We start from the raw sequence: 23,113 nt of genomic DNA, 5'->3' as shown, positions 1-23,113 counted from the left end.
TGTTTATGTTTGGTAAATAAAATCTAAACCAATCAAACCCTAAATCACCAAATACTTGGAGACTATCTAGACACCCTACTATTTTAATTAAAAAAATTAATCATCGTTAATCATTCTTTATAGTGTAATCAACTAGAAAAAAAAGTGTTCATTGGACCGAAGACCCCGTGTTTAAGTTTAGACATAAAGAAGAAAAACGTACCAATAATTAATAATTAGAATCTTCCTAGCTATTAAGTATTTTAGTGTTTTAATTTCAGAATACGTGAGAGAATATTTGAAGAATGCATCGTCTTTGAATTGAGCATCATGTGCATAGTGTAAAAATTTAAAGAAATTCCGAATGTTTGGTTTGTTTTATATTATTCAATTCATAGAGTACTTTAATTTACATTGAACTCCAAGCTCACTAATTAAAAAAATCTTCCAATAATTGTCCCTTTTTTTATGATTAGGAGACAATACTATTAGTGAAAAAATAGAGAGTTGATATATATATATATATATATATATATATATATATATATATATATATATATATATATATATATATATATATATATATATGTATGGGGGTAAAAATAGAAAGAAAAAAAAGTGTTGATCCCAAGAAAATATATAAATTGCATTGAGGGTTGACAATGAAATGAGATAGAAATAAGAGAGATTTTATTTTTCGTTTCTGCACTTTTAAAATTTTTTATTTATTTTTAATTTTCATATGGTTCGATTTGATCTAAAGATTTGACTAATATTTGATTAATTTCAGTAAAATTTAGGGCAAAAAATTCAAATAAGTCAAGTGAAATTTTTTTTATACAAATTCGTAAAATTAAAATCTAGTTCATGAATCAATTAATACACGTTTATATATAGTTTGAAGCAGTTAAATTTGAATTCCATTACATATAATTTGAATCACTTTGATTTGAATTATACACATACACACACTAATTTAAATAAACCTAATTCGAATTAGACATAGTAATTCGAATCAGGGGGATTAATTTATTAAAAAAATTTATTAAAAAATTAATAATTTAAAAATTAAAAATTTTATATATTTTATTTCATACATTAAAAAAAAGCTAACAAAATATTTAATTACGAATTTTTTTTAAAATATTAATGAGCTATCAATTCGAATTCCATACAATACTCTTTTGTCCATTTTTAATAACTCATGAATATTTTTTAATAAATTTATTTAAATTATACCACAAAAAAATATTTTATTCTATGTAAAATAATTTAAAAAATGGCTTAAAAGATGTTAGGAGTACTATAAAAATTTGTAATGTCTTAATGATTTAGGACATTAAAAAAATACTCTACATAGTCAATAATAATTTGAAAATTAAAAAAAATATATTTTTATCATGTATTTACCTAAATCACTAGAATATTACAAACTTTTATAGGACTCATAACATTTTTTAAGCCATTTTTTAAAAATTATTTTGTATATAATAAAATATATTTTTTAATTATTTTGTATGGAATAAAATATTTTCTTTCATTTCTAAATTATTATTGACTATGTAGAGTATTTTATTTAAAATTTGAGTACATGCATGTATTTACCTAAGTCACCAGAACATTACAAATTTTTATAGTACTCTTAACTTTTTTTAAGCCATTTTTTAAAATTGTTTGTATAGGATAAAATATTTTTTTGTAGTATAATTTAAATAAATTTATTAAAAAAATTATTAAAAAATATTCATGAGCTATTAAAAATGGACAAAAGAGTATTATATGAAATTCGAATTGATAGCTCATTAATATTTTAAAGAAATCTCGTAATTAAATATTTTGTTAGCTTTTTTTTAATGTATGAAATAAAATATATATTTTTTAATTTTTAAATTATCAATTTTTAATAAATTATTAATTTTTTAATAAATTTTTAATTTTTTAACAGCATAATTCGAATTATACCATTAATAATTCGAATCAGTCAAATTCGAATTACTTGAAAACGCATGCGTGAGTGTAGTTCGAATCACTGTATGTAATCTCTGATTCGAATTAGTGTGTGTAATTGTTGATTCGAATTAGTGTGTGCACGTTTGTATAATTCGAATAAAGGTGATTCGAATTATACGTAAATGGAGTTCGAATTTAACTACTTCGAACTACATATAAACGTACATTGATTGATTCATGAACCAGATTTTGGTTTGGCACATTTGTGTAAAATTTTGCTCACTATGACTTAATTAAGTGATTTGCCCTAAAATTTAGTTCAATTTTATTTAAATCTCAAATTAAAAAAAAAATTAGTTAAATTATTCAACCGGATTAATTATTAAAAACGTCAAAACTCGAATCATCTGGCTCGATTCAATTGAATCAAAAATTAAAAAACGTTTATTAAATGTCAATTGGTAAATTTTTATTAATTGGTTGTTAATTATTGATTAAAGGACTTCAAAGTAAAGTGATATTTCATCGTGTGGTTTTGCATATATGTGTTGGGAAACTGTTTAGTAGCTACTCATCATAAATTCCAAGAGCATGATACAAAATAGAAAAAAGGAAAAAAAAAAGAAGAAAAACTATAGATTGGACGTAACGTTACATTACATTGGTATGTAACAATCATGTACGTAACAGTTATTCCAGAAAAAAGCAAGGTATGGCTTGAACTTCATATTCCAAGGTCAATACGAAGGACATGATATATGGGGTAAAAAATTGACATGTCAAGCACAATAATTTTATGATTTGTACAATAATGTGAACAGAGAATTGATAACACACACGTGATGATATATAGTGTGATGATCATAATAATAATGCATGTAACTATTTAATTGTGTCTCTCTATTTGTTCAGTCACAAACATGTAAATTTGATGCTTTGTACCCTCCAAAAATAGACAACATAACAAAATATATGATGACATGTGACTTAGGGCAAGGTTGTATTCAATATTTAGGTCTTCAATAATGCAAAGATGATGAATATTGAGCGGTAAATAATACAAATAAAATGGTTTCATCTATCACTATTTATGATAGAACGAAAATCTGCACATACATGATGCATGTATATAGATGATGTAGCCCATAATAGAGACCTACGAATCTATCAATTCAAATTGCTGACATAGCCGTATGTATGTATGTGATCATTAATACATATACCTAATATGAGGACTTGATGATCAGGGTGTCTCATCTTCTTTCATGATACTAAATTTTAGAGTTTGGTTTTGCTTGTATTAGTGTTTTTTTTTAAGTAGTGGAATAAGAATTATTCTTATTATAGGTGAAAATTCAAGTGAAGTCGACTTTTCGTAAAGTTGATATCTGAGAGCCGTTAGATAAAAATTTAGTTACATCAATTAAATCATCTAACGACTCTCAAATATCAACTTCATGTGAAGTCGACTACATCTAAGTTTTTACCCTTATTATATTACTACCGTTAACTCTTCGCACTTAATAAGCAGCATTCATGATCATATTTGCAAAAGATACATGTTATATCTTTCAATTATGATTTTATATAAAAAAATGATGTGTACGTGTCTATTAAAAATCAGTTATATATCAAATTAGTTATTATATATTTTTGTATAAATATATTATATATTATTTAATTTTTTAAATATATATTTTGTATTTTAATATATTATTTTATATCGATGATTAATTTGATAGTTATTTTATGTAATATTATGAGCATTTCATTTTTAAAATGATAAAAAGATTCATACTTGATAGGCATTCTTTATTTATGTATCCATAAAATAACACTTTTCTGTATTTAACTCAAAAAATTAAAATAAATTATATTAGCTTTTTTGAGTGTTATATATCTATCTATCTATATATACATGTATAATTTATAAAAATATACACTGGCCTTTCCTTCAACATTTAAGAAATTTTATACTCCATGTTATATTTTTATGATGAGGATAACCATTATGTTAAGATATATAAATTTTAGGATGTTAAATTTAATAGTGTTTATAGTATTTTAGAATGTTTATGAATGTTTATGAGTGTTTATAGTTTTAAAATGTTTAATAGTGTTTATAGTATTTTAATAGTGTTTATAGTATTTCAAAAGATCCTAAAAAAATTTACAAGTTTGTAGAAGATCATAGAACATTTTTAAAAAAATGTGTAAATATGTATAGAAGCATGAAAAATAATATAAAATAATTTAGAATAATAAAAAAAATAATGTAGTAAGTTATATATTTGTAACAAAAATTTTAGATAATTAATCTAAACTGTTGATTAGTTTAAATTCTAATAGTTCATTAAAAAGGTGAATAATTTTAAATAGAAATAAATGTTTAGTATTGTGTAAGAGCCATTTATAATAAATATTCATATAGCGAAGGATTCTTTTTATTATTTTTTTATGTTCTTAATTTTTTTGTTAAATATTAAAAATTAGACTGATTTAATCTTAAGTCAAAGTCTCAAGAAATTGAATAAAACATAATAATATTAAAGTGTGTCCAAAATTGTGACACTTATATAGATTGTAATGAATAATTCAAATTTGTACTATATATAATATATATGATGAGCCTAGCCAGCTAGTGGTACAATGATACAAAATTTTGACTATTTAGAAGGAAGAAATTAACCTTAGCTTGTTGGTTATACTTATTACTTGTACACATAATATTTATTGAATTAAATTCAGATAAGATCACAGTACATACATAGTGGCTTCACATGCCAAAAATCTAGGGATCAGAGCTAGCTAGTACTATACAATATATGATGCATAATAATCATATATTATTCCATCTACACATCTATCAACATATATGAGATTCTGTGGGGAGCATTGTATAAATATTTTTCGTTTTCTATTTAATTAATTTGAAGCCAAATAAAATGTATAACAAAAATGTCAAAATTTTAAAGCTATAATATTATCTCACTATCACTACTATACCAACTACATACATTCTATTTCTATCGCATCCAAAACAATATATAACTTAGAAGAACCAAAGTGAAAAAAAAATGGGAAAAAATTAATTAAGAAAATAATACACTTGTTTCATATATATGAAAAAAAAAATATAATGGCAAAAAATTGAAGTGACTTCATCTGTAGCTTCTATAGGTTGGAGTATACATGCAGCTCTCAGCAAACTTCACCAAATCTTTTGGTTGAGGAAGTCGAGTGGCCAAGCCTGAGTTTAATGGAAATTCAATTTCATCAACAACCTAAAACTATTTCTAATATTTTGATAAAAAGTTTGTCTTTTATGTCATAACAAAATATTAAATTTTATGTTGTCTAAAATTAAAAATATTATAATTTTTATAAGTATAAGACAATCTTTATCTCTTAAATTAATTTTTGGGATAAATTAAACTCACTTAATTTCTTATATGATATTAGAATCTGATTAAAAATTGTTATTAGACCACCTCCATATCACACAAAAATTCAAGTCTTCCTCAGATTTCTCATTCTAAGTCTTTGTCTAAAGATTAAAAGTCTAGCAGTTTTTATATATGTGAGACAATACTTATTTCTTGAGCTAGTTTTTTAGGTAAATTAGGTCCATTTAATTTTGTATAAAAAATATATAATTAAAATAAAAAATATTTTTTGTCTTTAAAATTTGTTAAAAGTTTTAAAAATATCTATAAATTTTATTTTATTTTAATTTTATCTCAAAAATCTTCGATTTGCATCAAATATACTTCGGACAACTAATTTTTCAAAAAAGGACTAATTCAGCAACAATTTTATAAGAACAACCATCAACACAAATAAACCAGAGATAGTTGTCAACTTGTTATGCATTACTGCTGGATTAGTCTTAAATTTTTTGAAAAATTAACTGTCAGGAATATATTTGAGCCAAATAAAAAATTTTTAGAACAAAACTAAAACAAAATAAAATTTAAAAATATTTTAAAATTTTTTGACAAACTTTAAAAACAAAAAAAAATAAAATTACAAATATGATAGTGAAAAGAAGGCTTACCAAGCTCATAGGCCTTAGCAGCCACATTTGCAGCTATATTTGCTGAAATCTTTCTAATGTTAGTGAAGGGAGGATATATAAGCCCCTTTTCATAGTCCTCTTTGCTCACCTGTGAAGCCAATGCCTCAGCTGTTCCAAACAAACCAACCATCACAACTTTAATAATCTTTCCATACTCAATATATATATATATTTCTACTTATCTTCATTCTAATCCTTAAAAATTATATGGAAAAACAAAGATCAACTCCTTGTAGATGCATCTTTTTATTTTTTTTATTTTTTTTTATTTTTTTTTTACCAAAGATAGGAGACTCGAACCCGTAACCTCTTAATTGAATTTGGGGAGACTATGCCATTTGAGCTATTACTCATTGGCGTAGATGCATCTTTTTAGTAATACTATAAAAATCAAATTGAATCGACCGGTTCAACTAAATTAACTTAGAATCTATTACTTACCCACTTTAATTTAACCAAAAATTATAAACCATTTGCATGAAAACTAGTAAAAAATTGGTAAATTAGTCATGTTTTTTTTTTTTTTGTTAATCAGTTCAAACAATTGATTAAAAAGATTGTATATTATTTATTTATTTAGTTATAACTAGTTGAATATTTAAACCTTCAAATTTCTCATCTTACCATTGATTTGATTTTTAAAACCTTGTTTTTATAGCACATGTTAAATGATTTTTCATTAGCACACAAGAATTTCTCTCTTATTTTTATGAAATAAAAGCAAATTTTTTTAAAAGGTGTACGTTAATGAAACATTTTAATTTTTAACTATGGTCAACACTAGAATTTGTCTATAGTGATAAGGAAACTACTTGTCCCTTCTTTTCACGGTTTTGAGTTCAACTTGTGAGAGAAGGTGAAAAGAAGAAAAAACCTCTTGGAGGCAATAATTTTTAGTTATTATTTAGTTAATATAAATATTAAATTTTTTTAATAAATAAATTTTATTAATTTATAAATTCTGAAAAATATAGATATAAATTATATTGATTTATACGTATAAAATTTTGATAAATATAGATATAAATGATATATTTTTTTGCATAAAATATTTGAAAATATAGATACAAAATATTATTGATTAAATATCGACAAAAAATAATAATATTTATTAACCATGATTACTCAAAAAAAAGGAAAAAAGAAAAAAATGTAGAAATTAATAAAGCAATGTTAATAATAATGCACTTACAAGCTGCTAGAAGCATGTCATCATGAACTCGGATTGTTCCAGACATTATCAAACCAAGACCGAATCCAGGAAAAATGTATGCATTATTGGCCTGATCAACAACAGTAACATATTTTAAATCAAAAAAAAAAAAAATATATATATATATATATATTTTTAAATGTTCAATTGAGCTTTAGACCTGGCCAGGCACATGTTTCTTTCCATCAATTTCAACCGGGTCAAATGGGCTTCCACTAGCAAAAATTACACGTCCCTGATCCAAATCCAATTAGTACAAATGTAATAATTAATATAAACTTTTAATTAAAAAAATAATTAATATAAAACTGAAATCTTACCTGCACTTAATTTTATATAAAATTAACGGTTAAAAGCGATTAAATAATAATTTAGTCAAACATATTAAATTATTTAATAATTTTTAATTATCAATTTTATATAAGTACAACTTCATTTGATTTTCTACCTAATATAAAGCAGGGATTAGAATCTTTAAGTATTTGTTTGAGTAAGATTCTATCGAATTATAAAAAAAATAGATACAAGAATTTAATTGGGCTTTAGAAATTTTAAGAATAGTCCAAGATAATATTTGACTTTCTCATAACATGACATAGTTGTGGTCAAAGCAGATATGAAAGAATGATATAAAGAAACTTAAATTATAAAAGAATTAAGTTGTGTATTCATATTATTATTACCTTAGTCCAATTATAAGCTTGTTCAGCGGTACATTCTGATTGTGATGTTGGGTTGGAAAGAGCTAGGATAATAGGTTTCTGCAAAAATTGTCACATATTTAACACACATTATTAATTAGCTTATGTCAACATGACATTGCATATTTAGTGAAAATAGTTAACTATGAATTTTCTTCAGAATTTTAATGAAACTAAATTAGACAAATAAAATTGACAAGGTACCTCATTATTGGAGGCCATAGCCTCAACCACTGCTTGAGTAAAAGTTTGGCCTTGTCCTGATGTTCCAATCAATACTGTTGGCTTAATTTGCTGAGTTGAAAAACCATGAAATATGATAAGTTTTTCAAGACAGAAAATACAAAAATATTTATAAAAAGACAAAAAAAAGATAAAAATTTCAGGTGCAGTTAACTTCATGTGAAGTTGACAGTTTAGAGTGATATGAGAGGTTTGACTAAATTGTCATACTCTCTCAGCTATCAACTTTACATGAAGTTAACTGCACCTGAATTTTTACCAAAAAAAAAATATATTTCTATCTTGTTACACGGAAAGAGTACATTAACTGCTTTGACCAGATCTGATATAGGTTCATGTTCATGAGCCCAAGGCTTCTTGAAATGTTGAAGTGATTCCTTTCTGGAACTAACAATCAATCCCTACAAGATTAGAGTAAAATATTAACAACATAGAAGATGTGAAATTTTACAAGATTTTAGAGCTGAATTGAATTCTATGGATAACCTTTGAATCCACCAACCAAATGTTCTTGCGAGCTTTTTCCACTTCAATATTTGTCTGCATACACAATAATAGTTTCTTGGGTAATCTAAATTGTTCATGCAATGTTCTTCTCATCATAAAACATTAAAAATAGTACTTCCTTTGTTATTTTTATTTGTAACAATCAAAATAGTCTCTCAATTTTAATCATATAATAAAAGTAGTCTCCGATCTTTAAACTAATCAAAATGACTCTCAGTAATTAACAGAAGTCTTATTATTAACTTCTACTGTAAAGACTCACGTATAATTATCTTCATATGAAGTTAATATTTGTTAAATTATCTCACGATTTTCAAATATTAAATTCACATAAAGACAACTTAATGAATTTTTTACGAACTTTCATTCTAACATAGCATCAGAAGGAATAAGTCTAAATTCGGCTACAAACCCGTTTTGATATTTCAAGGGCTATGAGTTCTGCTATTCCGGTGCCAGCCTGTAACCACAAAGAACACAATTCAAAAGATACTTAAAGCGAATGTCGACACAGAATACGATAATTTAAGCTAAAAAAAAAGAGGCAATCTCATAATTAAACTTTTACCTCTCCAGCCCCAAGGAAGAGGAACTTGTGATCAGCTAAGTTTCCTCCGACCAATTTCAGGGCCGCGACAAGTCCGGCGAGGACCACCGACGCTGTTCCCTGCAACAAAGCAGAGGGAATTATAAGAGATAATCATTGGTTAACAATGTAACTAAATCCATCACTGAAGATAAAAACCTCTAACCTGAATATCATCATTGAAAACAAGATGTGTTGACCTATATCTTTCAAGTAGATCAAAAGCATTGTGGTTTGCAAAGTCTTCAAACTGATAAAACAAAATTCAGAAAACAGAAAAACACTAGTAGATATATCCCATTTAGATTCCAAACAAGATTTTCTAATCATCCTTGAATTCTTAGTACTTCAAAGCAGATATAAAAGAGTTTTGACAACCTGAACAAGGATTTTTTCTCCATAATTTTGTTTTACTGCAGTCATGAATTCATGCAGAAGTTCATCATATTCCTGGAATCCGAATATTCGAATCAAATTCATTATCATGGAACATTAGATGACAAGAATAATGCCTAATTTGATCCAATATAGTATGGGAAGTGAATCAGAAACCTTGCCAGTTGCTCTTTTATGCCTTAGACCAATGTATAATTCATCATTCAACAGCTTCTCATTGTTTGTACCCACATCAATGGTAATAGGCAAGCACTGAAACAATCTTATAAGTGATTACCATAAATGTATCATATCAACTACTTCTTTGTGACATAGATAGTAAGCTACTTACAGCAGAAGGACGAACTCCTCCAAGTGCTGTATATAAAGAAAGTTTCCCAACTGGTATTCCCATTCCCTAATAATCCATCACAAGTTACCAAAGTGAAAATCATCAGTGAAGTTATGTTATCTCTTTAACTTCAATGTCATTTACCCTCTGTGAAGATGATAGTTAAGAAGTCGAAATGTATTATGTTAAGCAGTTTAGTCAAATATGTCAAACTATCTAACAGTTCTCAACTGTCATCTTTACGTTAAGATATCTTTACGTGAGTAGTTGCCTTAATCATCATATTATGATAGGTTATACATGTGATCAAGTATAATCAAAGTTACCTGACAGCCAAGGTCCCCTAGACCTAGGATCCTTTCTCCATCAGTTACAACTATGACTTGAATGTTCATCTCAGGCCAATTCCTTAGAACTTCAAGAATCCTCCCTCTTAAACACACAATTGCTTCAAAGGTTAATAACACAGAAAGAATTCAACTGAGTATGATTCATTTTAATCTTCGGATTTTCTAAGATGATCATTCTAATCCTTCAACAGACATGTCACGTGTCACTTAACGTAAATCCATATATTCATTCTGAGAGACCAAAATGTTTACTTTAAAATTTCGGTAACTAGAATGAATCATACTTGCAAAGTTGAGAACCGAAATGAACAATTTTTACTTGTGCAAATTTAGTGAAACTTACTTCTCTTTCAAGCTTATAAAAAGACCTTGAGGATTTGAGAAGATGCTGCCATATTTCTGGCAAGCTTCACCAACTGTTGGAGTGTAGACAACAGGAAGTAACTCCTCAACATGATCAATAAGAAGCCTATAAAACAACCTTTCATTGCTCTCCTGAAACCCATCATCATCATTATCATCACATATCAAACTGAAAAACATTAGAATCAAGTACCAAACTTTGCCAATTTATATGTGATTTCAAGCTAAAGATGCATTTCAAAGTTTTTAGGACAAGGAAAGGGCACCTGAAGATCCATCATTGCCACATACTTCAGCAATGGTACTTGATACTGCCGTATTAGTTGAATGAGTCTCTTCACCTGCATTAATGAAATTGCAATAGTAAGAATCACTTTGACAAACTCAAAATAATCTCTTAGTACCACAAATTTATTTAATTCTTTTAGTGGCTAAATTGTTCATTGTATTGAATTTTGTAAGGACAAAGTTCTAGACCTTAGGACACACTATATATTTATAAGGTACACAATCTAAAGAAAAATGGTAAGGAATGAAATAATTAATTAAGAATAAGGTGATTCCTTGAGGATTTCGATCTCAGACTAATTAGCCTTGAAGAAAAAAAAGACTAATTAGATCCTCCTTGATAGCAAATAGTAAACACATTATGTCCTTCTGTCTATAGATAGTGCGAAATGAAACGGAGTTTTCTATGTATTCCGTTATCTACAGTGACATGTCTTGTTGTTGTCACGTGAATATGGAAACAACGTCATTTTGGATAGTAAAACATTCCTTATTTTCTGAATTTTCATATAACCGTCATCAACTATTCTTTATTTACGACGGAATTTTAACGAAACAGATGAAATTTCGCTCCAAAAATAATTATCTCCACAACGATCTTTGATACTATAGTTAACGGTACATATAAGCATTGCCGTTAAGTTTTACATGATGAATTCATAGAAGGACGTAACATATCCACCACTTACTATCATAAAAGACCTAATTGATATTTTTTTTGACTAATTAGTCCGGGATCGAAACCTTCGAACACCTAATTGTCACTTTACTCATTCATTAATTAGAAGATAAGGCAAGCTAGAATTGAAGTAACCTGAGTTTCTTGAGAAATAACTGATGGAGGAAGAAGACCACGCAAGTAATGTGCATCCCTTTCTTGTTCAGTGAATGCCAATCCTTTATTGAAGTGAGGATCTCGCAACAATGTATACCCACTACAATGCAACAAATAAACCATCATATCATAGCATGGTGTTCTTCTTCTAGGAAGATCTTCATAAGTCTTTGTTCCTGAGTTCAACTCTTGCCACATTCTCTTCTTTTCTTTGTTGTTTTATGAGTCAAGCCAACATTTATTTATATCCTGTTTCATATTATAATTATAAGAAGCTTTTTATAAAGCTTGATAACTTACCTAGCAACAGAAACACTCCATGGTGTCACAAACTGATCCTCTGTGGCTCTATCCTCGCCGTACACGTCCTTAACACCGCCACCGGCGAAACTTTCCATTCAAACGTTGTCGTTTTCCTTTTAACTCTTCCTTACTTGAAGCACAAGAAACCACTCTTTGAGCACACCAACCCCTTCTCTTTTGGGCAGAGAAGTTTTTTCCAACACAAGAAATTAGTCACCCACCTAAGCTTTAGTTGAATTTTTCATAAATCCAACACAAAAATCGTAACAACATAAATTATTAATACCCAGATAACCAATTTTTCTTGTCTCATGATAATTATTAAAAAGTTCTTTTCTTTATTTAGATGAAAACAGAGTAAAACAGAGCAGCTCTGTGATTTTGTATGAAAAGATAAATCATATCTAAGAAGTTTGAATTTTAAAATAACAGTGCAAACATGCATGAATAAAAATGAAGTATTTGTATATCATAAGATTACCAAGTTTTGAATAGAAAGAGTAAGAGCTTGTTATTGTGGTTCAATGTAGATCTTTTGTGTGTTGTGTGTTGTGAATGTGGATTGAAAAATTGTTTTTGAGTTTATTGTGTTGTCATGAAAGGTGCATCTAGTGCAAGAGAGATCATGGTAGTGAAACAAGTGTGTGATTGAGAGATAGTTTCGGTAGAAAAGAAAAGAAATGAGACACATAAGTTGTAGCAAACATAGAAAGACAGAGTCTTCAGGGATTAATCCCTTGCTTTTCTCTCCGATGTAATAGTACAAATTTTATGCACATATTATTAATCAAGGAAATTCATTCAAATTTCTTGTGTAATGATGAAAAATCAAGATAGAGATGAGAGAATTACAGAAATATAGACATGTTTTATGTCAATTAAGTCATCTGTTAAAATCTAAATAAATAACTAAAAAAATAATTGTCTCTGTTGCTCTTTTTTTGTTCTTGGTTTCCCACGGTATCCCTCAACCCGACAAGCCAAGGACTAATCCGTCGCGGTACTGAGCTCCATTTAAGGAATGGGTTGCTACATGCACAAGGCGGGATTTGAATCCCGACACTTGCTTAAGCGGACTACTGAGCTAACCACTAGACCAACCCAACTTGGTTTTGTTTCCACCTATTCCATCTTTTGTGGTGATTTAATTTTTGGTCAAAATCACAACAAAATGTCCTCAGAAAAAAAAAATGGAAGTCCAATATTGCAAATCCAAAATATTTTGGTTCTGCATTTTTGTGTTACTATTGGTTCAGAAGTTTCAAGCATAACCTTATATATTAAATGTCAACTCCTATCAAGTACAATGCTAGATTCTGTATGTTTGAAAGTGCAAATAGACATTTTATTCTAACAATGTAGATAAGAATATGATGAGACTATATATATATAAGCTTAGTACCTAATAACCATTACAGCAGACAAGGGTAGGTTGCAAAATTTGGACTTAAGATGCAAGAGCTTACTTGTCATCAAATTAAATTTGGGAGACAAAGAAAGTGAAGGTGGCAAAAGAATAAATTTTTATTCACCACAATAAGGTAATATCATTACAAAGAAAAAAAAAAACTAATTTCTTCTATGCAGCAAAGCAAACTAACAATAATACCAACATTCATATGATTTACATTTACTGGCTACTTCAAAACCCTCAAAGAACTGCTATCAAAAATATTGTTGTCACCGACCATATGCTGCATAAAATCTTTCTGGAGTGCTGGCTACAGCATCAGTTATATATATATATATATACACATACAAATCACTAGGACTTCTAGAATTTTTTCCAGAACATAACTTCATCATATTTTGTTACATTGCAGCTTTCTTTTATCTTGTTTGGAAGTTCAGTGCCCTGATGCATACGGCAAACACAAAGGCGAAGAAGACAGCGAAAAGCACCAAAACTGCAGCAACTGGTCCCATGAAGTCTGATTTGAAACCATAATGGTGGTTAATATAATCTTTGACAGTGTAGTTCCTATTTTCGCTGGCTATAAACATTTCGGTGGTGATATCTCTGTACTGCGAAACGATTAGTCCATACACTGTCCATGCCACAGGACAAATCCAGTAGTACCAAACCCACCATTTAGGAATTTTCTGAAATGCCAAAGTTGGTAGAGAAATTATGTTAGCATATAGATGATAAAGGCCTAAAGGGTATAAAGAAGAAAGAAGGTGAATGTTACTCACAGGTCTTGGGATAAAGAAACCAGAGAAGAGATTGAAGAGTCCATAGAATGCTGCTGCGAAGATCGATGCAACTTGATGGTTTGGTGTGATGGAAACAGTCATCATGCCATAGTATGTGAAGTACAAGAAGGAGAAGAAGCTGACAAAGAAGAACCAAAAGAACTTCTCCACCTTCCAGTCAAAGGACACCATTGCATACACTATGAGTGAGTAATACACAGATTGGATGAAGACATAAGGAATCTCAGTAAGAACCTGAAATTGAAAAGAGATTCAATGGAGGTAAGGTTAGCATAACAAGCAAACAGAACTAGGATTCTGTGTTTGTCACTCATAGCTGATCAAGTATTAACATCTGGTTTGTAAGCTTACCTGTGCAATAGCATAAGGCATAGGAGCATACATTCCGGCTGCTCTTTCTCGATAGAATACAGTTCGTTCAATGGCTACTACCGGTTGGACAGTTTGGCAGTTGTTAATTCCAACGAAAATAACTGCAGCATACATTGCTCCAATAACCATGGTCAAGCTAGATGTGGTCAACCTGCAAAAAGATAACAAGAAGAGAGAAAATTAGTTCAAAGTTGATAATGATTAATGAATGATTGAAGAATAAAGAAGTTAAGATTTATTTTGTAATCTTACGTGTGCTTGCCAACTCTCCAGAACACTGTCCCAATCATGAGAGCACTTGCTAAGGTGAAGAAGAATCTAACAAGATTGTAATCTGGACTTCTCCAATATGTCAGCCATTGCTTCCATAAACAAGATGTGAACTGACCCCATGCATTTTGAGAGTACTTGGTGGGGAAATATAGATCCTTTGCGCCAGGAGGCGGCGTGCTTAGCTCCTTCACAAGAGTTTTGTTGCGCCTGCGCGAGCAATAAGAGATTGCTTTAGCTTCAAGCAACAAAAAAAAGAGGTATTGAAAATGTGTTAAGTACTCAAATTGTTTTATTTTATTAACTTACTGGAACAAAGCAGAGTTCTTGTAGTATTCAGCAAAGTCCATTCCAAGCCGGACTTCGGCTGCAATGGAACTTACTTCAAGCATCCATGTTGCAGGGTTGTACATTTCCTTGATCTTTGGGACACCTGGAATTGCCTCGAAGTATTCTACAATCTTGTGCGAATTCCGGCCTAAAGGTCCTGAGTAGATCACTTGCCCTCCTCTTTTCATTAGCAAGAGCTGGTGCAAAAGGACATATTTAGTACCAAACAAATTCTACAAAGTTCGCCATGTTTAAGGTTTATGGTTTAGGGTTTTTTTGTTGTTTACCTCGTCAAAAGCTTCAAAGATATCTATGCTAGGCTGGTGAATTGTGCAGACAACTGTTCTTCCAGTGTCCACAGTGTTCCTCACTGTTCTCATAACAATGGCTGCTGCTCTTGCATCAAGACCTGAGGTTGGTTCATCCATGAAAATGATTGAAGGATTAGCAACAAGCTCGACAGCGATTGTCAGCCTCTTTCGCTGTTCTGTCGACAGCCCTGTAACTCCTGGAAGCCCAACTATAGCATCCTTGAGACTATCCAACTCTACCAAGTCCATAACTTGGTCCACAAATTGCTGAGATAATTAACAAAAGAAGAACAAGAAGAAATGTTATATCAGTCCTTCTATGAACCTTTACCAACAGAACAATCTAGAATCAAAGCATATGGTGCTTACTGTCTTTTCTTCACGGCTAACTTCTTTAGGTAAGCGAAGGAATGCCGAGTAAAGCAAAGATTCTCGGATAGTAACTTGTGGCGAATGAATATCGGTCTGTTCGCAGTAACCTGAAACTCTAGCAAAGGTTTCTTGCTTCTTAGGGAACCCGGAGATTCTAATATCTCCTTCAATGTAACCACCGGTCTTTCTTCCGGCCAAAACATCCATCAAAGTTGTCTTCCCAGCTCCACTGACTCCCATCAGAGCAGTCAAGACTCCAGGCCTAAAGGCACTTGTTACTTCCCTCAGAAGTTGCAGCCTATCCTCTGCCACTCCTTGCTCTTTCATTTCCTGTCGAATGCAGCCGAGTTAGGAACAAGTCTCCTCCATAGATTCCATGGATTCTTAAGAGGGAAAGAAAGATATATAAGCATTGTATTCAACAATTGAATGTGATTCTTACTGCAGGCATGTCCACATAGTAATTAACACTGTCAAAGGACATTGCAAGTGGCTGGAAAGGTAGAATCATTCCTCTCTTTGGGGCTACACCAGTGGCCGAATCAAGTGTCGAATCAGAATTTCTTGTTCCATTGGGATTAGCCCGGCTGCTCATTCGCTGCATCGCAACTTCACCTATACAAGCATAATTAGCAACCATTCATAACTGCATCAAGAAGAACACAACACATTTTCTTCATTGATACTTACTTGAGTTATTTCCATCAGCCTTAGATAATGACCGGCGCATTGATTCTCGGTTGGTTTCTGGTGGCCTAATGAGTCTTGGTTCTTCGCCCACCTCCATTTCGCTCGCATCTTCTTCAGTTATAATTGCTTGTTTCTTTCCAAGAGCTATTGAAACAAAACAAGAGAGTACAAAATCCTTGTCAAGACAAAACAATTGAAGAACTAATTCAGCTAAAAGATTGATGAGGATGTGAGATCTTACGATTTAGGTACATAAGTGCAAGAGTGAACAGAACATTGTACAAAATAGTGAAGGCTAAAAGTGATCCTGCACCAATCCAGTACCAGTTCTTGTTGGCAAAAGCATCAAAGTTTCTTAATGTAGACACACCTAATGTCAAATTTGCCTGTGTAGGAGACTGCATTCAAAGAAAAAAAATTTGAGAAAACCAATCACTTATTTGAAATATGCAAATTAAAAGCTTCTGCTACTTACTGGTTTGTTCCATCTTGGTGCATATAATTCATTCACAGCAAGGGCATTGAAAGCATATGATAGTGGTGAAACCCAGTATCCCCACACCCACCAATTTGGAATTTCACCTGTGATCATTTAAGAGTCCATGTTAGCATTTTCATTGAACAGGTGACAAACAATGTAATGTAAGGTGTTGATGATTCGATTCGACTCACGTTTCGGAAGGATGAAACCACCAAGAAGGAAAACAAGAAGAAGCATGAGTGCACCACCAGTGTTTGCTATGATCATTGTTCTGCAGACTCCAGAAATGAACCTAAACATTCCAGCAGCCATTTGTTGAACAAGGAACACCAACAAAAGTTGCTTGAAGAACCTGAAAAGTATCACAAATTAGTACTATAAACAATATGAATAAATAAGATAACTTGAGCAACAAGTTATCATCTTTTTTACCTCTCAGCTTCAGGAGCAAATCCTATAGTGTAGTAGGTAACAAGCACCCAAACAAGAGACTCGAATATCGAAATTGGAATCCTCAAGAGGAAATTGGGAAGAGTGTAAGTCCAAGCAGGGTGGAAAAGATGATCCCTCTGCTTGTAAAACACAGGAAGCCTTTGAATGGTGAGTGCAAGCTCAGCAAAACCATTGAACATGTTCATGATCATGCTAAACAAGATTGCGCCAACGTAGAGGGCTGCATCGTCCTCATTTCGCCGGTGCATTCTCGTCCTTATAAACATGGTGGCGGCGATGAAGGCGATAATGATGATCTGGACAGTCTTGAAGATGTAGACAAATGAGTTCCTCTTAATGAGGAGCCACTCTTTGTCCCAACATGCTCTTAGAAGGTCCATTTTGGGAACTGACCATTTGTTGTATACAAGTGCTGCTTTGTGTGCTCTTGATCTGTCAAATGGCACTCTTAGCTCGTTTTCCAGTTCCATTCCAACATGGAATCTTTTGAACTTGTTTGCAAATTCTGTTACAGTTACATAACGGTATGGTATGTTTCTGTCTGCCCAATATTGTTCTTGATCCTTTCTTGAGGTAACCTGTTACAAATTTGATTCTATCTTAGAAACATTCAAAACTAATAGTTTAGATTCTGATACTTAAAAAATACTGTTTGTATATCAAAATTAGTCACAAATGTATTTGTATTTCAATATGTATTTTATATTGGTGACTGATTTTGGTATACACGTAATATAGTTATTTGTTTTAAGTAGTTTAGTCGAATATATCAAATCATCTAGGTAGCTTTTGGTAGAGAGACAGAGATTGAAAGACTTAGAGATAAAGACTAAAGATACAGGGATCCAAATAAATTTCAGTATTCTATTTGGTGCAAAGTGAAAAACAGAAATTGAAACAAAAATAAAACTCTAATTTAATTTGCACAAAGGATAAAATTGGAATTAATTAATTGAAATGAGAGTATTTTAAGTATAAAATGTTATTAAAAATTTCAATCTCCTGTGTTCTTACTTTTTGAAAGTACTAAAATACTGAAATTTTAGGGACAGAGACAGAAATTTTAATACCAGTATCTGAACCAACAAACATGATATTGTGTCACAGTCTCTGGCCAGTAACTAACTTCATTTACCAGAGGCCCGCATTAGTTTTTATTGGGCCTAAAGAGGCCCATATTAGTTAACATTGTGGCAAGGTCAATATTGTAATTAACAAGATGATACTGTGATGTCAATGAATATGTATTCATGTTATAGAATTGTTACCTCTTGTAAAAAGTCAGCAATGCCCTTTCTCTCAGGGCATTTGAACCCACATGATTCAAAGAACTCAACAATGTGCTCACGTGGACCCTGGTAGACAATTTGGCCCTCAGAAATGAGAATGATGTCATCAAAGAGATTGAATGTCTCAGGAGCTGGTTGGAGAAGGGACATTAGGATTGTTCCTTCAGTGAGGTGCACAATTTGTTGCAAGCATTTCACTATTTGATATGTTGTGGAGCTATCAAGACCAGTGGATATCTCATCCATAAACAGTGTTTTTGTGGGCCCAACAATCATCTCACCTATACAGTAAAACACCAAAAAAGCCCATTCAGTTTTATGAACATGTTTGTTAAGTGGGACAAAAAAAATATAAAAAAATACTAAATAATTAAATATCATATTTTATCAAACAATTAAAATGTATATTGTAATGAACATACGGTAATTAATTTATTAAAAGCCCATAACTACATGAAAATGATTGAAAGGTATAGGACATAGTGAGAGCATAACAGAAGGTATTAAAGAATTCAAGTATGGAGACTTGAAAGTCTTAATAGATTGAAAATGAGGTATATTAATTTATAATTTATTCTATTTAGTGACAATAAAAAATTATATTTTATATATTTATATATATATATATTGGCAGGTGAAGGAGAAAGAAAACAAGTCCAACTAAACAACTTGAGTTAAGTCACCAAAAAAAAACAACTTGAGTTAGGTGACTAAGACTTGGTTTGGCCACACTTTTCTTAATCTTTTGAAAAAGAAAATTTGTCAATTTTTTTTTTGTTTTTGTACACAAGTGTTAGTGGCCGCCATAGGAGAGGGGGGTCCATGAACGAAAGCTTCTTCAAAATAGAAGCCCAAGGTTGAAATTAAAATAATAAAATAATGTCAGAAATATGACGTGGATGTTGACAATAATTTGGACTTTTGGGTCCAATCCAATAAGATAGGAAAAAGACATTTAATTTAATAATAAAAAATTTAAAACAAACTAACCAGTTGTGACACGCTTCTTTTGGCCACCGGATACGCCTCTATGCATTTCATCTCCAACAATAGTATCCTTGCAAATATCAAGACCTAAAATCTGTTTCATGAACATTGATTTGTTAGAATAAAATGACATCATTGGACATGCTAATTTAGAATTTAATTTAATAATGTGAGGGTAGTTTAGGTAATTCATGTAACAAAAGTGGTTATCCTGCTGGGGCCTACTATGTGGGACCATGAAATATAAATCAGACAAGCAATGTAGGGTAGTTGAGTTGACAATTTTGTCAAGTAGATCAGAGTAGGTGCTTAGAATCTAATTTAGAATCTAAAAAGTTATAAACTATAAAGTGAAGAAAAAACATTCTAGTTTATGTCCACATTCATCTCAACTTAAAAAAAAATTAAAGGGCTAAATATGTAATTACTTACTTTAAGAGTATAATCAGTGATGAGACTGCTTTCTGTTCCTTCCATTGCAGTTGCCTAAAATAAATAAATAAATAAATAAATAAAATTAAATTAAATAACCAAATGGAAAATTAAATAGAATTAAATTAAATTAATGAAAATAACTACCTTCATGAAAAGGTCAAGTTCTGCCTCTGGAAATATGCCAGCTTCCTTTTCTCTTCTAGCAACCTCAGCTAATAGATCTATAATAACATTAAAAAAAATAATATATTATAAATTACTTTACATAAATAATAATAATAATAGTAATAATTTGAATTGAATTTACCATATCTAGTTCCAACTCCTTGGCACCTAGCTGAGAAATCAAGTGTCTCCTTAACTGTCATTTCTCCAACATGAACATCATTTTGGCTAATGTATGCTGAAGTCTTTCTTGGCACAAATTCATTAGGCCTATGCCCATTATAACTAATTTCTCCAGTTACCTATTTCATCAAAACCAATCACATTTATTTAATAATTCCTATGCATCATTAATTTCATTATAATGATTGTGTATGAATCTACCTTCAATTCAGAGTCCAATTTTCCAGCCAATGCCAACAAAAGAGTTGTTTTTCCTGAAGAAGGTGGGCCAAGTAAAAGGGCCATCCTGCAAAAAATTGCGAAAATTACTACGATTTTCTATAAAATTATAAGATATCAGTATTTTCTGTTTTCTGGATTTCGGGTTTAATTCTAAGAATGGTAAAAACTTTGATCGATGTTATGGTACCTCGAGGGTTTAACAATCCCGGATGCATTCTTAAGAATTGTGAGCTTTGTTCTTTTAGTAGTACTAATCCCACACATGCCAAGTGCTGATTCTAGAATGTTCAATGCAGTGTTTGGAAGTGTTGGCAAAGCTCTGCTTCCAATATAGGAATTAGCCTCAACTGTCAAATTCTGAAACCTTACTTCAACTGTTGGAAGTTTGATTCCAACCCTGCAATTTGGAACAATCTCTAATAATTTAGATCAAAGTCTTTGGTGATTTAATTACAATTATTGTACTAATAATAATGTACTATTTACACTATTCATTGCAGCAAGAGATTAAGTCTCTTAATTATTATTAATTATAAGCCAAAAAAATTAAGTGAACAATAAAGTTTTCATTCATTCCTAATTCAGTCTTAACAATACTAAGTTTCAAAATTAATTAAGGGTTAAAGGGTAAATCAGATTCCTCCCTTCTTCTTCCATGAAACTGTTCTTTTTGTCTTTTTGTTACTTTTCAGCAGATGATAAAGACAAATTTATCTTATCATGTAAGATATGAAAAAACATAAAAAAGACATATAGTAGCCACATAAAAAGTATTTATAAATTATCTATAAAGTTATCTTCTTAAATTCAATAAAATTAACTTGTTACTACTACAAGTTAATCATTCATCATAATAATGGTTTTGATTTGAGAATTGATGAGAACTCACTTGTCAATTCTGTTTCTGAACTTGGTCAAGAACTTCTCATTATCCTCTTCAGCAACCTTGAAGATTTGATCAATGATTTGTTGCCTCTCATTCATGTCAAGCTTCCTAACATCAACTTCTCTATGCTGAGCCTTGGCATCATGATGATGATGATCACCTTCACCAAAATTCTGAATGATACTTGTTCTCAACCTATCATAGGTTGGAAGCTTCTCAATTGCAGCCCATTTCAGAGCCTCTTCATCTTCATCAACATGTGAGGTTCTCCTTGAATATCTCCCACTTGCAAATACCTCTTCCATTTTCCAACTTGATCTGCTTAAGCTCCTGCTTATGCTTCTGCTTAAATTTGAATCCATCTTTCTATTCTTTTGCCACCACCCCTCTTCTGATTTTCAATCAAAAATCACTCATATGAATCAAACAACAAATGGGGTGCTTTTGATCTTGCTTCAAAATTAAAACACACCAAAAAAATCATCTCTTTCTTAAGAATATAATGTTATGTTATGAACATAACAAAACAGAACAAATGGCTTAGTTTTTATATAAAACAAGCCTTGTTAATATGAGAAGTCTAATTCCCATTAATTAACATAAAAATTAACAAAACAAAAACAACACAGAAAGAAAAAAAAAAGCTTACTTTAATTTCTTCTAAGCTTCACTCTTGTTTGATTTATGTACTTGTGTCATAAAATTCTTGTTAGGCCTCTGAACTGAGCTTTGTCTCAGTTCTGAAGAGAAGCTAAGTGGTGTTGCATGTAATGTTATGTAGCATACATTTATATGAGTGAGTGAAGGGGTTTGGTGTTGTAGGAAGACTTTTTTTTTTTTTGTCTTAAATCTTAATTGGTTAATTGGTTATTGGTTAAATAATCCTATTTTCTAGTTAGAATTGGAAATTTGGCGTGTAACAACTTTACTAATATGAAAATATTTTATATAAAAATTGATGTGTTGAATTAATATGCAAGTTGGGCAAAATCCGAAAAAGTGGTGAGAGTATGAGAGAGTCAAACATGACCAGCGTTTCCTATTTCTTTGCACCTTCCTACTACAAATGCGTTCTTTTGAACAAGCCAAAATTATTCATTTAATTTAATTAAATTATATATTTATATCTATACCTAATAGTAGGTACTTTGTAATAATTTTTCTTTGGTGTTTTTTTATTTATATTTCAAGAATAAATTATTATTTTTATCAATAAAAATTTAGAATATCGACAGATTATTTATGAAAAATGAAATTAATTTTGTACTGGTAAAAATTAAATAAATTATTATTTTTATTTATAAATGTTAGAGAATGATGGCAAATT

At 30.4% G+C, this 23,113-nt stretch overlaps 2 protein-coding genes across 3 annotated transcripts; both read right to left on the bottom strand.

Annotated features, from left to right (window-relative positions):
• Positions 1-4,905: 4,905 nt before the first annotated feature.
• On the bottom strand, positions 4,906-12,330 carry LOC114924511 (NADP-dependent malic enzyme 4, chloroplastic-like). Its single transcript, XM_072201850.1, has 19 exons — positions 12,121-12,330; positions 11,800-11,920; positions 10,964-11,038; positions 10,678-10,829; positions 10,311-10,416; positions 9,985-10,050; positions 9,810-9,905; positions 9,636-9,707; positions 9,424-9,507; positions 9,240-9,338; positions 9,084-9,131; positions 8,651-8,704; positions 8,467-8,565; positions 8,126-8,215; positions 7,904-7,981; positions 7,381-7,455; positions 7,200-7,290; positions 5,987-6,115; positions 4,906-5,179 (listed from the first exon to the last, which is right to left on the bottom strand). Exons 1-19 carry the CDS (start codon positions 12,216-12,218, stop codon positions 5,091-5,093), a joined length of 1,722 nt encoding a protein of 573 aa, XP_072057951.1. The 5' UTR covers positions 12,219-12,330; the 3' UTR covers positions 4,906-5,090.
• A 1,293-nt stretch (positions 12,331-13,623) lies between these two features.
• On the bottom strand, positions 13,624-22,887 carry LOC112709958 (ABC transporter G family member 36). 2 transcript variants are annotated; one of them, XM_025761987.3, is made up of 22 exons: positions 22,436-22,887; positions 21,790-22,177; positions 21,088-21,297; positions 20,880-20,964; positions 20,638-20,797; positions 20,475-20,551; positions 20,328-20,381; positions 19,899-19,989; positions 18,888-19,189; positions 17,599-18,197; positions 17,358-17,518; positions 17,161-17,267; positions 16,927-17,083; positions 16,686-16,829; positions 16,438-16,610; positions 15,993-16,325; positions 15,600-15,890; positions 15,292-15,509; positions 14,965-15,192; positions 14,692-14,863; positions 14,320-14,574; positions 13,624-14,226 (listed from the first exon to the last, which is right to left on the bottom strand). In XM_025761987.3, exons 2-22 carry the CDS (start codon positions 22,146-22,148, stop codon positions 13,954-13,956), a joined length of 4,449 nt encoding a protein of 1,482 aa, XP_025617772.1. In that variant the 5' UTR covers positions 22,149-22,177; positions 22,436-22,887; the 3' UTR covers positions 13,624-13,953. The 2 variants fall into 2 exon arrangements, with proteins under 2 accessions (XP_025617772.1, XP_025617773.1); XM_025761988.3 differs by having other exon boundaries at positions 21,790-22,174; positions 22,436-22,879.
• Between the last annotated feature and the right edge of the window lie 226 nt (positions 22,888-23,113).

The sequence above is a fragment of the Arachis hypogaea genome, chromosome 9 (genome assembly GCF_003086295.3).
Source record: "Arachis hypogaea cultivar Tifrunner chromosome 9, arahy.Tifrunner.gnm2.J5K5, whole genome shotgun sequence".
In the NCBI taxonomy this organism is placed as follows: domain Eukaryota; kingdom Viridiplantae; phylum Streptophyta; class Magnoliopsida; order Fabales; family Fabaceae; genus Arachis; species Arachis hypogaea.
The sequence above is the reverse complement of the archived record's forward strand: the minus strand, read 5'-3'. Positions and strand labels throughout refer to the sequence as shown.

What these genes read in the sequence shown, in the direction of transcription:
- LOC114924511 (XM_072201850.1), bottom strand. Translation starts at nt 12,218, where the DNA reads ATGGAAAGTTTCGCCGGTGGCGGTGTTAAGGACGTGTACGGCGAGGAT. An exon ending in GAGAAAAAATCCTTGTTCAG is followed by an intron (nt 9,508 to 9,635) that starts GTTGTCAAAACT and finishes TTGTTTTATCAG; the next exon opens with TTTGAAGACTTTGCAAACCA. An exon ending in CTATGGCCTCCAATAATGAG is followed by an intron (nt 7,982 to 8,125) that starts GTACCTTGTCAA and finishes CAATTTTTGCAG; the next exon opens with AAACCTATTATCCTAGCTCT.
- LOC112709958 (XM_025761987.3), bottom strand. Translation starts at nt 22,148, where the DNA reads ATGGATTCAAATTTAAGCAGAAGCATAAGCAGGAGCTTAAGCAGATCA. An exon ending in AGGAGTTGGAACTAGATATG is followed by an intron (nt 20,552 to 20,637) that starts GTAAATTCAATT and finishes ATGTTATTATAG; the next exon opens with ATCTATTAGCTGAGGTTGCT. An exon ending in TGCCTTATGCTATTGCACAG is followed by an intron (nt 14,575 to 14,691) that starts GTAAGCTTACAA and finishes TTTCAATTTCAG; the next exon opens with GTTCTTACTGAGATTCCTTA.